Genomic DNA, 17,935 nt, shown 5'->3' on the forward strand with positions numbered 1-17,935 from the left:
CATTCAAAAGGCTTTTTCATCCGAACTCTGCATAACTCACTTTTTCCCAACCGCTGGTTTTCCTGTTGCACTCAAAAAACAGCTTTATCAAGCAAATGGTCCGAAATCCAGCGCCAACAACGTATCAGCCCTTTTGAGCAAGAAGAGAACTTTAAAGGATGAAATAAATATACCTATCAAAAACCAGATTTTCTGACAGTGCACTCTTATGTCGCAGTGGACACACTGACACCCTGTCTGTCCAGCCCCGAGCTTGTACAGGCACAATCCAAGCCCAACCTTATTCACGTTCAACACCATAACTTTCTTTTTTGTATTATTATTCAACAACCCTTTTCTTTTCTTTGCCCTCAGTGTCTAGAGGCCGTAGTATTGCACTTCTGGAGTTTATAATGAAACTTTGCGCGGGATGACAGGAGTCAAGTTCAATCGACCTCACTTATCCCAAATTGTAATGATTCCAGACGTAATTTCCTCAAGTTAAAAAACACGATACGTAAGCCCCTTCTAATCTTCGCTTAAGCCAAATTTAAGATAATTAAAACAATCAATACATATTTTCAATATACCTAATTCCTGGGTCTTGTTATTCCTAGTAACCTGGTCTTTGTTGAACGGAAGAGTAGAAGTTCATACGTTAAAGACCTGAGGGTATCATAAGATCTCCAAGAGATACAGAGCACCCTGAACCTGAGTGCTGAAAAGATGGAAATAATGTAACCAAGGCCAGCACCCCACTCAGCTACTGGAGAGAAAGCAGAGCTTCCCAACGAAATGCCAATTATTATCTGTGTTGAATCATTATATAACGAGCAGCAGGCAATAATAGGTAATGTTCTTGTTTAGACCAGTGCACATCGAGAACATCTCTAAAACGTAACCGCTGCTGGGCTGTGCTGGAGCACGTGTCAAAAAATTCCTACATCTCTCTCTGAACAGAGTGTATATAAGTGACCAGGGACAGCTGTTCTAAAATAGTGTGTATCCCAATCGGTCTCTAAAAATTAAAGTGAATCGATACATGTTGTTCCAGACATTTTTCCTGGTAAAACAAAATCACCATTTTCTGCAGACTGGAGACAATTTCATTTCAATGATTTCATAAATCTGTACTGGTGGTGAGTTGACCAGAAGAGGAGTTGCTTTTTCAGTTCAAAAAATCTTGAGATCATTAGTATGGACCAACATTTTTGTGAAAATTGACAATTGACATTGACAGATTTATAATTTTGCTGGGGCCCAGGGACCCACAGACTGTGGCTTTCCAAAAGCATGGTTCAGCAACCCTGATACAGACAGTGCACCTCACTTTCCAGTGCACTCTGGCTCCATGGCATCTACAAATATATCAAGACCCTAACTGAACAGGAGCACCGCCCAGTGGTGGGACAGGGCACCATGGGCAATGGGACATGAATAAATGGAGACTATAGAAATAAAATAAAAGACTTTGTGGATGTGAGAAATTGGAGACTGGAGTGGATCTTGGCTACAAGTAAGGTTTTTGGCATCTCTGTGGAGTTTGCATGTTTTCCATTGAATCTGGAGAGCTGTGCTGCCTGTCAGATGTTAAAAGATGTGTGGCTTTAATGTGAACATGAGAAGTCTGCCTGCTCTTCATCATTCTCCCCTATCCTGTCTGTGGCTGCGGAGTTCATAACTGCATGTCAAGATGTTAAAAACATGCAAATGATAATTTCCCTGTAGAACTAAATGGTGGAAACCCACATGAATATGGGGAACAAATACAAACTCTATGTAGACAGAACCCCAGATTTAGAAATGAACATGGGGCCCCAGCACTGCAAGGCAGTAATGTTAACCTTTGTGCCTCCATGCTACACCTTTCTAGCTCCTTCATGGTTTATTTCATGATATTTTGTTTTTGTATTTTCTAAATATTTGACTACAATTGACTACACATGGTTTGTGAAAACTTGACTAGAGTATATGTGACATCTTTTATATTTACCCTAAATATGTAAAGTATTTATCCCTTAAACTACCACTGAAAAACAAGCGTGCTGAGTCCCAAAGCATTACTAGACCCTTTAGCTAATGAACACAATTCCTAAATGTGCATGTTAGCAATTGCTACTATGAAGAAGCAATTAGGACAAAAAACCATTAACATTTCAATGATTTACTGAATTTATTAGCTTAGTCTTACCACTGGCTGATAGTCCTTTCAGCCTCCCACAGATAAACATTGTCAAACGGTAGGAGCAAAAAAGATTGCAGTTCTGTGCAGCATTAAAATGGAAGTGGCCTTTTGCACTAAACAAAACATTATTATTTAAAGATCTGCAAGAAAAAAGGCAGATTTACTATTATTACAAAGACAAAGGAAGACAGGGTTTTTAAACACTGAACAGGACAGAAATACATGAAGACATTGTTATAAGAGTCACTTACTGTAAGCTGTGGTTCTACATGTAGGAGTAAGTGAAAGCTCCGCTGATCTCTGCACTACGATGTGGGAATTGTCTATTGAAGGGCTAGAAAGTCAATGCTCACTGGTTGTGCAGAAGTGACCATCTGTGCTGGAAAAATATGTATTTAATGGAAACAATATTATACTCTCAATTATTAGGAATCAAAGAAACCATAGACGTAATGTAATGACACCAGGAATGGTTTTGCTGTCTTTAGATAAAGTTTAAAAGCCAGGAAGAAGAACAATGCAGTGCAATCAAAACCAAATCACTAACAGCAGATTTATAGCCTTAGTGCAAGCTGGCCAAGTAAGGATGCACATAGCCAGACTGGCACCAAGGTGTGTCAGTGATACTCTATTGTTTCTTTCAAAGTTAAGACTTTAAAAAATGAAACTAATCCAGTGCACGTGACATTTGAAATTTAGTACATACAGCATCTCCGGGTAGCCTGCATTGGTCATTTAAATGATTACAACTAAAGGCAAGATGAAAAACAAGAGATGTAAGTACTGTAGCACGGAGAGAACACAAAATGCAGTATGTGATTTGCAAACATCTGTACAGCACATTCCAATTGCTGCTGCAATAAACATTTAAGACCGCAAGATGGGCTACAAATGTCAGGAGGGCATTCACTTCTTTTTGCTCATTTAGTTGCAAATCATGTGTTGATCCCAGAACCTCTTCAAAATGCTTCTTGAAAGATCCCTGTAAATCAGATTTCACAGTGCTCTGTACTCAGACCTGTAACTCTGTAACAAAGTGCCAGATATCTTCTAAATTCTCTTGCAATTAAATTCCTTTGTGTCTGTCACGATCGTTACTCCTTCTCTGAAAGGCGCTCCAGCCCTTCCTCATTCTGTCCCATTCCCCACACCTGTTCCTTATTCCAGCCCCTCTTTAGTTCCACCTTTAAAGCCAGACGCAGGCGTTTGCCTGAGGCTTCTCATTGATTTCCGCATTGTGAGAGCCCAGGGTCCTGCCGCGTCTGGCTCCGTTATGGTTTTAGTTTCCTGTTCCTGATTCCCGATTCCCTGCCCCGATGGTCCCGACCCGGTTCTGGTTTTAACTTTGGATGGATCCCCTGGTCTTGGACTAAACCTCCCGTCTTGGATTCCCCCTCTGTATTTACGCTTGGATTGTTTGCCTTGGATTCACTCCCCCCGGACACCTGCACTCCTCGGACACGCCCCCCTGTCTCCTGACCCTTCTCCTGCATGACTATTTTCCCAATTGTATCCTCACCTTCCGGATCGTGTCGTCCGCATAGGGCCCGGAAAGAACTGTTCGTGACAGTGTCCCTTGATCCTCTTGTAAGTTCAGATTAAATGAAAACTTTGACTCACTCACTACACAGTTATAAAAAGTCCATTACTTGGGGATGCATATTCATGAATGGTTTTTAGCTATTAAAAAGTTTTTTCTTTATAATATAAAAGTACAAGAATAAAGGTGAAAGTTTTATCAGTTTTTTTTCCTGTACTGTAAAGAACAGTTTCAGACTATTAAGCCTGTTTTTTCTAACCTTAAATGGGGTTCTTCTGACTTCTCAGTTTGTGTCAAAACTTGCAGTCTGAGACTTATTCTGGATGCTCTTTAAAAAAATATATTCACTGAATATATTTAATACTTTTAAATAGATGAGACTGAGATGTTGTCTAAGCAATTTTACCTTTAGAGAAGTGAATATTTTGAGCAATTGATCTTATGAAAAAACCCACCTATGTTTAAGTAAGAAAATAATGAGGTGAATTTTGACTCAAGTACTGAAGCTGGAATAAAAAACCAAAACACACCAGACCCTCGATGAATTGGGTCTGAGGCATCTGTACTAAAGCCCAGTGAATTCTGCCAGCTATTAGTGTGAGAACTGAGCTTGTATTTAGATCTCTATCAAAATTAAATATAATTTTGCATGTTCCACCGCTTTCACTAAATTACAGCTTGTCCATCTGTTTTGCATGTCCTTGAAATGTCCTTGCATTTGTTATTCCAATCTTTGGTCATTTCAATGATACAGACACAATGAAAACTATTATTCTAAAGGAGCTTTGCACATCATTATGACAAAATATAAAACCCCAAAATGAATTTATGCTAATTCACTTGGTTAAAAAATATCAATCACTTTCATTCTTTTTTTCCCCAGAGGATGCTGATTAATCAGTGTTCATTCCAGCTCTCCAGTTTAATGCCCTTTGGCAGGGTAACTTTCAATCCCATGCTCAAAAACCTTATGTATAATAATATGTATCACCTCTCCAAATTATCTAGTCAATGACTCTCACACCAGGTCTTTTAGTGGCTTGTGGACACAAGACTGGCAAAGGTTTGTGAAACACAACTTTCCAGCTGCACCACACTGGTTCTCATTGAGCCAAATCCCAGACGTCTGCCCATCCTGAATGGAGTAATTAAGGAAAACCGATCAGGCGGTTACAGTATTAAAAATCAAATAATTCAATGATTGTGTACCACTCACATGTGGCCTGCATTGCCTTCAAGAATGAGGGGAAGCCCAAAACTGAACTGACAAATACCTTTATGGATTAGTGCTGAATGGATCAGTGAACATGATCAAAGAACAACACAATACAGTTGTGTTACACTGAGAAAAAACATCTGGTCTTTGAGTATTTCAATAAATAGTGCTCCTTCAGAGTCCACTGCTTTTAAAATAGTTTTCTACAGAGGATGAAGTCAGTTCATAAGAAAATTTAAAAACAATAAGAGGCCCTTCAAATCATCTGGCTCATGTGGTTGTTAGCAGGTCATTGATCCAAGGAACTCATCCAGCTGTTTCTTGAGGGAAGCTAGTGTCAGATTTGACAACACTGTCACCATTGAACAAGCTGGGTAGCTTGTTCTATAACCCCACATCCTTTTGTGTAAAGAAGTGTAACCTGTTCTTGGTTCTAAAATCCACTTCCACATAGTTTCCACTTGGGGGCTCTGGATCATCTTTCATTGTTCACCCTGAAGAAATCAATTGGGATGACATTGTCAAGGTCTGTGAAGACTTTGAAAACTTGTATCACAGCCCTTCTTGTTATCTCAGTACAAGTCTAAAAAGACTTTCTTTCCAGATAAAGAATCCAGAGCAACAATATTTTGTCTACAATATGTTGACCAGAACTTTAGCTAAATGTTTTAAATTTCATTTCTAGTTTCATTTCATACAGTGTATGCTAATCCTTTTAATTTGGTATCATCTGCAAACTTTACTATCTTTTTATTCCAGAATTTAAACCATTGCTATCAAGTAAGAGCAGTGGTCCTTGTACAGATCTCTGCAGTACGCGCTAATTACTTCACCCCAATTCACGATCTGTATCCTGTTTTCTGTTGAATAAATTATTGATCCAAACACCTGGGAATGTATGTAGTTACTCTTGTCTGGATTAATTCAAGAACGGCATTATATTTCTGTAACGTGGTGGCTACATTTGTGCACAATATTCTAAATGAAGCCTTACTCGTGCCTTATACAATTCTAAATGTAGCAACCCTTGATTTTAAGGTTTTGAATTCCATTGCTTTCCCACATGATCTAACAGTCTTGGTCTCTGCTTTCCTTTAAAAGGGCCTGGAACAGTGCTGTTAAATCATTTCTTCAGAACTGAACACTTGTTTTTCAGCTCCTCCTCACCTTTAAGCCATTTGTCTTTGATCCCATCACAGGCAGCACCTCAGTCACTGCTGACTGGAGAAGAGTGCCCCTCCCCGACAGCACTACCTGCCTGCAACCACTCAGGAAACCACAGGGGGCACTGTGGAACTGAAGGCCAAGAGCGCCCTTTTCCACTAAGCACACCCTACATTTGGCCGTTGTCAGCCAGCTGTGTACAGGGGTGTTTAATTGCTTCAGGATGACTCCAGACAGCTGGAATTTAACTCAGTTTGTATATCCCATTTTGAACATAATTTCCATCAACTGGAAATGGTAATTGCTTTTTGAAAGACTACGAGAAGCACTACTTATGTTTCTCGCTGTTCACCTTTCAATGTCCTGGTATCAACATGAGGGTGAAGGTGACACATGAATATGGGAGCTTTTAGGAAAACCCAACAGACACCACAAGTCTTACAGAAATTGCTTCTGAATTAAGCTTAACAGATGCAGTTCAATTCAGTTTATTTATTTTGCAAACTCTTTACATTTTATGCAAACTCTTTACATTGTTTATATAAAAGAACAGCAAAATACTGATCTACAGTAATGAAGTTATATTTTTTTATACACACCTCAGCAAAAATAAGTATTTTACAGCTATTCTCTGTATGGTTCAAGAGGTAGAGTTACCTTTTCGGTAAGATACTCCCATAGCTTTATATACATAGAAATCCATTCCAATAATAGGAATGTACAGTTCTACAAGTACAATACATGTCAAACAATGATTCTGATCAGCAGCTGGACACAGAAAAGATTCTGTCTTTAGATTTAAAACATTACAAATGATCAAAAGAAAGTAAAACAATTCTAGTCAAACATTAACACTTTTATCGTTGTCAGTCTAGTTAAAAAGTTCAAAATGAAAGAATTTGTTGATAGATGACGAGTCTTCACTGGGGAGGTGAGAACAGTTATTTCTTCCCCATTATGATCAGCTAAAAAAAAATCCCCAGATCCATTCAACCACACCTCTTGCTTCTGCCTGAACACATAACAATGCCTCCAATAACTTTCATAATCACCAAAAGTTAAAAATAAAACTGGTGTTAATGCACATAGACATAATCAGTAAATTAAAACACAAATAAAAACCGTAGCGTAATGTATTATACTGTTGCTACACATACAACAGCAATCAAGCCAATTAAAGCAAGGGAAGGTGCATAGAAAGATGACTAGATCAGATGTCCAGGACGCACCAGCAGGTTTTGTGCATGCGGACTGTGGATCATTGTCAAGGACTTTGGACAAGAGCAGAGCCACTACCATGGTAAATTATACATTTTAAAAGAGAAGGCTGGAATTGAATTGTGTCAGCCTCATGGCTAAAATAGTATGTGGCATCAGTGTTAAGCCACAGAGTGCCTGTCTGTGTGAGGAATACGAAAGGTGAGGAATTTTCACTGGATATAATTGGTTAATAAGCAGAAATTAACTGGTTCAGTAATGGCTCTGTATAAAATCAGATGATGGTGTAAGAGATTCCTAAAATAATAAGAGACACGCAAGGAAGTCCACCGCCACAATGTGCTGCAAAGTTCTAACTTCTAACATCAGGTCTGAAACTCTCCTTTCAACAAATGACAACACCTTTAGTTACATCGGCTTCAAAGGATTATTGGTCACATAGCAAAATGGGTTCCCTCCCAAAAATAGCACATTAAACATTAACATAACATTTAAATGCACAGTCTCTTCAGCGTGTGCTTGAAAATACTTCATGTTCAAAAATAGTTTGAGGATGCATTATTCTTCCTAAAAAGAAACACAAGTGGCTCCATGAAGCACACTCATGAAAAAAAACTCAAAACCTCTGTTTATATATGTATGTAAATGATATAAAACCATTTAAAAAATATCCTCTCTTCATATAAAAACATTCGTACCCCAGGCTTGGTGAAGTGAGCCCGGGGTGGTACTGTAAAGATGCACTGATTAAGTAAACGGAGCTACAGCAGCAAGCCCACAGTGCCAAGGGGGGCAGGGGCAGGGACTGGAGCCTGCACCTGGGCTTCCTGTGCTCCCACAGACAAGTCCACCCACATATTGGCTTGCACTGCTTTTATTCTCTACAGCAGTGTTCCACACATGGAGGCAGAAGGAGGAGGGGAGCTGTCCAGGCTCGCAGGGTCTCCGATGGGTCCCTGTCCGACGGCACTGTCAGGGTCACTGCAGTACGGCTGTTTTAGTATTGAACATATTCAGACTGAAGGGACTAAAAGGAAAAAAATGGAAAAGCAGAAAAGAGCAGTGTAAAATTGGAGAAGCCAACTGAAAATGTAAAGGCAGACAGATGAAGTGGGTGCAAAATTCTGCTGAAAAGTCTGTAAACTATCTTCATGTCAGGGGGAAAATATTGCAGTTGTGGGTAGATGTATTCTGATTCACCATTTACATGTTTGAATAATCCTGTAATTGTGGCCAATAATACCCAGATTTACACAATAGATTTGTACCATACTTGAGGGTAATATTAGAATCACACAGAAATGGTGGTTTATCACATTCAGACTAGAAAATAAAGTTTATCTGTCAATGGCAAGTTATTCTCACAGTATATATATTTAGAAAACAAATAGTAAGTTCCCAATACTTCTCTTTTCTTCCCTGCTTTTGACAAGAGCCAAGGCTTGTATGCCCAATCTTCAAGTTAAAAAGCCATGTAAACTTCAAGTTTTCACTTGGTCAAGCCCATTTTTAAAATAGTAAACAGTCACTTAATATTTCCGGACTAGAAAAGTAAATGGAACAAGGACAGCCTTGTGTCTGGCTCTCCAGCAGCTGCGGGGGGTTAGAAAGGAAGAGGATTAGTTTGATGGGTTCCAGCAGATGTTGGCACAAAATGGAACTGGCAATTTCTACAGTACATGAGAAAAAAGGAGATGGACATGGACTGAACAGCACAGAGCATTCATACAACACTCCCTGACATATTCCAGGCTACTGCTTTTGTTCCCTCTTTCGCTGTCTAAGCTGAAAAGTAAAAGGTAAAGATCTGATAAAGGAACCTAAATGCTTTCCTATATTTGCCTATACTCCTATACTTTCCAGGGTACAGGAGCCTCCAAGGGTCAGTTTAGATCAGGGACTCTTCACAATCTATAGCACACTGCCCACAGGGCCTCTCATGGTTCAGAAGATGCAGCCAGAGTAATCGCACTATACTGCAGCTTCCCTCACTACCCAGTTGACATTTTACCACATCTTTACTGATCCTTCCTCTAACCTTTATCATCAGCAATGAATGCTAACTGATAAACTACCTGCCTTTACCAGTGCTCATCCTGTGCTCTGTCTGCACCCCTTTTCTAGATAGAATGTTTCAGTACATGCGACCTTGAGGTGCGGAGGCCTGGGACCTTGACTTTAATCAAACTGTCCAGCAATCTGGTATGGATCAGCTGACCAGCTCCATTACTTCATTCAGAATGGTGAAAGTAGCAGCCACTAAAACCTCAAGATCATGGTCTGCAAGAAGTCCAAAGTAACTAATTCACAAACATATACAGTACATGTGCAAACTCACCTATATGAGGTACTAAGAGGTGGCATTGTGAACAAGCCGCCTGTTGATTGGAAAAATTAGTCATAGCTGGTCTGAGTAATTAGTACTCAGAGGGAGTGAATACGAAGGAAGAGAGCTGCTGGGATAGGCTGTGCATGGAATTAACCACATCTCCAGTCTAATTAAGAGTCTTATAAGAATATTTTGGAGGAAAACAGTTTCAGTCTGAGTCTAGTCTCCATCCTGGAAGGATGGAGAGTCAGAGCACCAGAAGAGAGTTCTCATTAGTAACAGACTGGGCTGGCTTACAGGCCTGTGAGACTTAGTGAGCGAGAGATGCTTGAGAAATCACAACTTCAGGTGCCTAGTCTGCAGGTACTAGACAGGCAGGCTGTGTCGTAGTTTGACAGGCACAATGTGTTGAAATATGCTGCAAAGGAACAGGGTTGGCCATCTGTATAAAGACACACTAACGTACTAATCTGAATGAAAATGACTGTGCAGTCTTCCATAGGAGGGGAATACTGAAAGAGCTAGAATCCCAGAAAGAGGACCGAAAAACAAAGACAGACCTCTTAAAGGTCAAATGTCAATGTCAAGGTAATATGCTGCCATTGTTGGGATAGAGATGACATGTGTGATGCCATGCATCTCAAACCATACAACTCAGGCCCTTTTTATAGAAGGATAAGCCTGAATGTCGTCCTTCAGCAACATACTATCTATAACTGGGAAAGCTGATGATTGAAAACATCTGTAGTAGTCAGCTGAACTAGTAATGAAACACACTTCTAGTGCTGTGAAAGTCTGCCTTTCCCAGTGATAAAGAGCAACACTGGAGCTGTGATTGTCCACCTGTGGTTGAAAAAATGACTAGACTACTCCACTCACTCCTCTGTAGCTAGGCCAGGCACCATAGGTATGCAAGACATTTCAAGTCCTTCCTGGGCTCTGCTGCCACTGTCCTCGTGAAACATGGAACAAAGTAGGTACTGAGGGCTGTACAAATGTTCATGATCTCTGGCCAATATGCTGCCAAAAACGGTTACAATTTTCATCTTAAAAAACTGCACCAACAAAGAAATATTAGCAGCAGAACAGTGACTAAAATAATAATGCGATACCACAGAAGCACTTAAACTTTCAGTTTGATATCAAAGCAATTACTGTCATGGAGTCCTTCTCCACAAGAAAACAATTTATTCACATGTCATTTCTTAAGTGCTGCACTGCATTAATGGCTGCCAGGTGGAAAACAATGACAATGACACTAAGTTTTTTTTAGACTAACATACAAAGAAACTAGTCTTTGAAAAGATTAGATTTTCGACCCGAACCAAATCAAGAAGCCTGTGAAAACGGAAGATAAATCAGAAAAGAGAGAATAAAAAAACAGGCAGCAACCAGAGGTCGTTCAACAAGCAGCTGCAGCCATACCAAACACTGCTCAGTGTTCTATGGTTTTGCCACTTGAACCCATTCACATTCGTCTAGAGCTAGTGAGCTCTTCAGTTCTGTCTGTCCACGAGATAGACATCTGTCTTTCACATGGCGATAGCCCTGTTCTAGGGCATTCACAGGAAGACCTCCTGTGGAAGTTTGAGCTTGTTTACAAATAATGTCCTGCAGAAGAGAGGTGCCCTTACATCCCGGGACATGATGGCAGGCCTGTCATCCATGTGGATAGCGAGAGTGAATTACAGAGAGTAGGCGTTTAAAATGCACTAAAAAAATGTGGTCCTAAAAACCTTCAGAAAGAACATTTATACGATATTATTGGCCAAACCATAACTTTCAAAAATCTTTCTAATTACATGCAATTAGTAATTAATATATACTGCATATTTCCCAGATGTCTTTTTAGTTTCTGGAGACCGAGAATAACTTGTGTAAATTCATGATCAAATCTATTACCATTTTTAGCCCTTTTAAAATATTATGGGTTTTATTGTGATAAAATTTAAAGAAACAGTTTAAGTGTAATACAAAAGGTGGATAATACACCTACAGTATTTACAGGTGTTTCCAAAAGAAGCTTTTACAAGAAAGGTAGCCATCTCACTCAAGGTCCAAACACTCCTAGTCTGTCCTTTCTCATTAAGAGTCTGAGCTTTAATAAAGCTAACTGTTCATCTGAGAACATTCCTACTGCTTGAGCGGTATTTCCTGTACAGTTAACAGCAGCAACGGAACAGACATGTTAGTAGCTTTTAGTGTTAAAACACAAGAATGAGAGCAGAACATGATGTTCCTGCATCGACAGCTGAAGAACGGTCTTTTAGCATAGAGCATCACAGAAAGTCCAAGGGCAGAGAGCTGCAGGGCAGCAGCGTCACCACCAGCAAGACACCTCTCTTCTCCAAGTCCACAGCAAAAGAAAAGCTCATCTCTGTCCAATTTATGTAGTAACTATTATTTATTGCCTTGTTTTCTGTTCCACATCCTATGATCTGTGATTTAAACCATGTGCACTACCTGGAAAATTGATTTGCAAGCTCCACTACCATACGAGTTAACAGGCTCTACTACTCTGATGTCATATCAGTCAACAAGCTCCACTACTGTGATGTCATACCAGTCAACTCTGCTTCTCAGTAGGCATACTAGTCAACAAGTTTCACTACTCTGATGTCATACCACTGAACAGGCTCCACTACTCTGATATCATACTAGTCAACAGGCGCCACTATTTTTGATGTACAGTAATACTGCTCAATAGGCTCCACTACTGTGGTGTCCATCCAACAGACTGATCTACCTAAGAATCACCAGAAACATGAGCTCTTTGCTCTCTCGCATTCCCCTGGTTGCCTGCTCTGAGACATCAGAAATCCTTGTACTGCTTTATCACTTTATGTCTATAGCAACTTATCTCACTTTCACGAACCCTTTCTAAGGTATCTGCAATGTTTAGAATTCTGGAATGATTTAGTATAAATTCCCAAATTTCGTAGAGTTTTTGCTTTTTCTAAATCTGGTCCCAGACATGATTCATGCTGGAGAACACATACTGTATAACCCAGTTTGAAATGTTTCAGGCAGATGATATGAAAATTCATGAAGCCGCAGCTAAAGTGTATATATGTGCCTCTTTCCTGATGTGGTCTATCTATTATTGAGGTCCGTTTAACTGGAAGTGCAGTCCAAAAGAGAACAAATCTATATATTATAGATTATTATGTTCCAATACCACAATGTAATAAAGGGATAACTGTATAGGTTCAATGATAAACAAGAAACTGAAAAAGTAATGTTCAAAATAAAAACATCAGTTCAAAATCAGTTCAAAAATAAGAGTTAAGACATCCGGGAACTGACAAAATGAAATCTGTACTTGTGAAAGAATTACAGAGCAGGGAGTTAGGGGTCATTTCCTGATAGAACATAGTTCTTTCTTGAGCTCACAAGTGGGGAGGGTAACTTGTGGCAGAAAGTGCAAATGGAATTCAAACACTTTTTTTTACACATGCCCTAGAGCAGGGGTTTCTAATTCTGGTCCAGGACATGATTCATCATGTTTTGTAGACGTTTTCAGACAGTGTCTGAGCTAATTAAACATGGATATACACTTACTGTAGTTCTCCAATGTTAAGATCAAATTATGACAGCTATGTATACCAACATACACAATCTGCAGCATTTTTTACATTGTGAAGATGCAAACCTTGTAATAATTTAAGAAATACTTTTCTGTTCTTTTCTTCTGAAATTTCTCACAGCACTTTTTTCTTTATATTACTAGATAAAGCACAGGGTAAGGTACCCTGAAATTGAACACATTAACCTGCAATTACAAAGCCAATAATGTAAGCATTTGAACTCAAATAAAACTATACTACTTCACAGGGAATATATTTAAATGCTAAATAGAAAACTATTTTAAATGGCTTGATTTCACTTAAGAAGGGAACGTCAAAGAAATCTAATCATTTTAGCAGACAAATCCATGAATTTTGCAAAGAAAAATCAACACCAAAAAAATCCCCCCAAAGAGGAAATTAATGAAACCACATATACACCATTTCTGAATCATTAGGAATAGTCTGAAAAGTTTATTTTGGAAAATGGGAAAGTTTGTGTGGGCCAGGAGGTGGTGGGTGGGTGGAATAAGGCAGGTTGTTGCAACACAAAGGCAAAGGACAGGATCCAGTTCTGTGTCACGTCACGAGCACTGAGACTGTTAGAAAGGGAAAGGCAGCAGCCGCAGGAGAAGTAGTCATAATAGTTGTAGTGATAATGGTAGCAACGTCAAAATTGTAATAGTAGCAGAAGCAGCACCTGCAATGGTAGCGTTAGCAATTTATTTTAGTAAAGAAATTATTAATTGGGAAAAGGGGAGGAAAGTGCAAACAGCTGTCCAGGAATTAAAATAAGAGATAGATGCTGCTTGGAGAACTTACAGGAATGGACCGGCTCAAGTACCGTGCTGTTGAAGAGCTGAGGCCACTGTAGGAAGGTCTGTAGCTGCCGTAATCATCTGCCAGTCGGGTGGGGTAACTGGCGAGGCCATTGTGGTGGAAGGCACTTTTGTTGGTACTGCTGCTGTTGGTTGTGGTGGTGCGGTTATACTGATTGTTGTTCAGCTCATGATAATTTCTAGCAGCGAGTTGGGTGCTGCCATTTAAGTAACGGGAGGAAGGGCTGAGGCCGAAGCCCGTCCTCGCGGGGGACGGAGAGGAGTAGGAGGGCGGCTTCCCTTTGCTCTCTGTGTCATCGACAGCCGCATACAGGTTACCTAGGGAACTGGCTAGCCTGGAGTTTACGGAGAAGCTGAATTGAACACAAACAGGGGAGGGAAGGTCAAAAAACAAAAACTAGACAAAGAACACACAAGATGTGGACACACTGAGGATCAGGCCTGAGCTAGCAGCAGCAGCATGTCATGGTGCCCTACAGGGAACGGAGGGGAAACACAGTAGGGATGTGGGTAAGCAGGGTTTAACTCATGTTTTATTTAAGGCACAGAGCTTTATATAACATTGTTGCAGAAGTAAACCAGCTTGTCTTCATCATAACACACTTTATTTCAGCTGGGTATCACACACCATAAATCACAGGTGTAGAGCTGCCACTCTACTAACATCATTTTAGCAATCTAGGGCTTAACTTTATGAGACTGAAAAAGCAATCTGCACCTGTTAACTTCCTTTTATCTGTGATGGGAAAGACTGAAAAGGAGGAAACAAAACAACTTACTCTTCCTTTGAGGCTAATTAAAAGATTGCGATTTTGCTGAATGAGCGGTGTTAAAAATGACATCCAAAAATGTGAAAATAAAAAAAAATGGTAATGGTTTAAAAGGAAACTACATGCCTGCTTACCAGGTATAAGTGATCCATGTTTCTACACTTATGTTCAAGCAGTATCACACAGCATTACAGCAGGAAGCCAGCATTTCCATAAAATCCCTTTTAGTTTAGTGCATTTGTGACCGTGACAAGCACATCTTTAACAGCAGACTGCGGAAAGCAAGACACAGAGAAAGGCACAGTAGGAGATGGAGGCAGAGGAAGACAAAGAGGGACCATGGGTACAGGAGGAACATGGAGATGAAGAGAGGAAAAGCAAAGGCAGGAAAGAAGAGCGAGGTGGCGGGTAGAAGGAGCAGTGCAGTGGGCGTGCTCACCTCTTCAGGTTGGAAGTGGAAGAGGTGGAGCTTCTGCCAATTCTCCTGGCCGTGGCCGAGCTGGAGGGGGGGACTTTGGAAGACTTGAGAGGAGACATGGATCCCTGGCCACTCACTGTGGGGGTAATCCTGTTTTAACACAAACAGCCACCACAAAGGAGTCAGCATTTTATATTTCCACAGTGACCTATAGGGCAAGATCCATGAATGTACTGTTTTACAGGTCAGGAATGACCTACAGCAGAGTCAAAGGTTAAAAACAAGGGTGGGGAGCATCACAGATTACCAAAACAGAGCCCCAGCCATTTTGTGCTTGAAAAAAATAATTTACAACACTTAGCCAAACAGAAAATATTATTCCTCTGGGCAATGTGATACCACTGAGAATCTCTGGAAGGGCCCAGTAATATTCAAATTTTAACTTCATCTTCTGCATAAAACTACAGATGACTACGCTAGCAGTAATTGGAGGGACAATTCTCTTATTTTAGGCCAAGAACAGCACAGGGCATTTATCTGCTTTCAGACTCCACTGTGTAACTCGTTGCACCAGGATTCAAACTTTAGTTAGAACACTCTTTTTCACGTGCTTTTGAATGCACTTACCAAGTGTTTCTATTGCCCCTTACAGGTAATACAATTGCAATAGATCTGGATGACGACCTAGTCCTTAACAAAATCAACTGATTGAAATGCTTTTAAATAATACATAGGCTCACACGTATTAAAAACGAACACCAGACTATACTACTTCACTGGAGATCACAAACAGAAGATGGGAGAAGAGGGTCACCAGCTGTATTCCCTCTAAGCTGTATGCATTTGCAACTGTGCAGTAACCTTGAACGTCCCCTGCACAAAATGTTTTGGGGTGTGCAACTGTTTAGGAAGTAACACCTTCAATACAGCATATATCATATTGGCTAAGAGAACAATGCAGTTCATTCTTTTTGATTAAATCAGTGGTTCTCAAACTTTTTATCAACTGGTCTCGCTGGCCGCATATATTAATCACTACTAGGCCTACCTTATCTGCGTGCGTAATAGCTATTAACCATGTGCATGCATCTATACAGAAAGGTTGGAAAAGTTATGGTGTAGTACACAAGGTTTTTTGAGAAACAGGACATTTCGGACAGAAGTCATTCATCATCTGTGCAACTTCAGAAGCACTTTACTTGCACAGCTGATGAAGGACTTCCGTCCGAAATGTCCTGTTTCAAAAGAAACCTTTTTTACTACTGAAGTTCACTGCAGTTACTCCCTGGATTTTCTTTTGTATATATATAATATATATATATTCTTAACTCTGACAGTATAGTACTCACATTAATGGGACACTTGATGCTGTCTGGAGGAGGCCAGATCCACGTAGTTGGGCTCTAATTGTGTGACTACACAATGAAGTTGAGATTCCAGGTGAAGGTCTCTCAAATGTGCACGGAAGCGTGACTTGATTGCGGAGAAGTATTAGCTGTAAACTTTTTATCCTATGAATTATCTCGCTTTTGTTGCTCAAGTCCTCAAAGAGACATTGTGATTCAAGAAACAGTTCTTCACTAGTTCACCATCACTGATTGGTTTGCCATGTTTAGCAAGTAGCCATGAAATTATGAACATGGCTAGTGTCACCGCCTGGGACACTTTTAAAATCGCTTGCATGATTTTCTGCTCAGCAATAGCAGTCTTTTTTAGATTACTTATCTTGAGAGACCTGTCACTTGAATCAGGTGGGTGTTGCTCGTCAAAATGCTATCCAAATTGTACCCAAATGTGTTTTTAGTGGGGCTGTGAGTTTAACCTATTTTTTATTTTTATTATTTTATTATCAAAGGAATGGACTGCAAACAAATATAATTTATGAAAAAGGGTTTGGACGTTGCGGGGCGCACTTTCGTGTGTGGCGGGCTGCAGGTTGAGAACCACTGGATTAAATCAATGCAGTGAATCAAATAAATTGAATTACGAGTCACGTGATAATTGTTTTATGTGATTCACCAAGTAACTGGGGCTCAGTGAGATGTATTGAGCACAGAAAAAAGCAAGTCAACAAAGGTAGTACTATATAGTAAACCCTTGATTTAAAAGGGTGAAAGGGGTGTCCACTATTGCCAATTATACATTGTATCACAAATGATGTTTTTTACCAGCATGTCTTTGGACCTTGGGAAGATACCAGAGCACCCAGAAGAAATCCATGCAAACAGCATGTTCTCCCTGTAACTTCACACAGATAGCATTTTGTGGACAAAACACCCCTTTACCAGAGTTTGTCTGTTAAATCCAAAGTCTGTTAAAGTGAAATCCATCAAAGCGATGGTTTACTGTAGTCTTCATCTTAGAACTCAGAGAATGAAGGGGATGACCTGGAAACTCAAGTTAACTGCAATACTGTAACTATTAAACCAACAAAAATGTTCAGATTTAATAAAATCACACTCTCATATTGTTTGTAAGGCTCTAAGGGGATGAGCATGTAGAATCTATTGTGTTCTATTTGTGTTGATAGACTGCTGAATTGTTTTGATTTCCCCAAATTACATCAGACTAAAACAATACATTGGAAATATCCACTACAAGAGGAATGCAGTATTTTGGATGTGTTTTAAAGTTTCAATAATGTATATGTAATGTCTTCCAGTGTAAATGCAAATAATTCCTTAGAACAGGTAACTGATTTGTAATGGAAC

The 17,935-nt window shown here is 39.8% G+C and overlaps 1 protein-coding gene across 5 annotated transcripts in view; it reads right to left on the reverse strand.

The window, feature by feature from the left end:
* Nucleotides 1-6,556: 6,556 nt before the first annotated feature.
* Nucleotides 6,557-17,935, reverse strand: part of cdc14ab (cell division cycle 14Ab) — a 77,661-nt gene continuing 66,282 nt past the window's right edge. Inside the window, exons 14-16 of one of the 5 annotated variants that reach the window (XM_088926653.1) lie at nt 15,246-15,374; nt 14,042-14,389; nt 6,557-8,329 (exon numbers count right to left, since the gene is read on the reverse strand). In XM_088926653.1, coding sequence (XP_088782779.1) covers nt 8,281-8,329; nt 14,042-14,389; nt 15,246-15,374 — 526 coding nt within the window. In that variant the 3' untranslated portion in view covers nt 6,557-8,280. Of the gene's footprint in view, nt 8,330-13,886; nt 14,390-15,245; nt 15,375-17,935 lie in introns of those variants that run through there. The other 4 variants (XM_088926652.1, XM_088926655.1, XM_088926654.1 and 1 more) reach the window with 4 other exon arrangements.

The sequence above is a fragment of the Atractosteus spatula genome, chromosome 11 (assembly GCF_055471065.1).
Source record: "Atractosteus spatula isolate fAtrSpa1 chromosome 11, fAtrSpa1.hap1, whole genome shotgun sequence".
NCBI classification, from domain to species: domain Eukaryota; kingdom Metazoa; phylum Chordata; class Actinopteri; order Semionotiformes; family Lepisosteidae; genus Atractosteus; species Atractosteus spatula.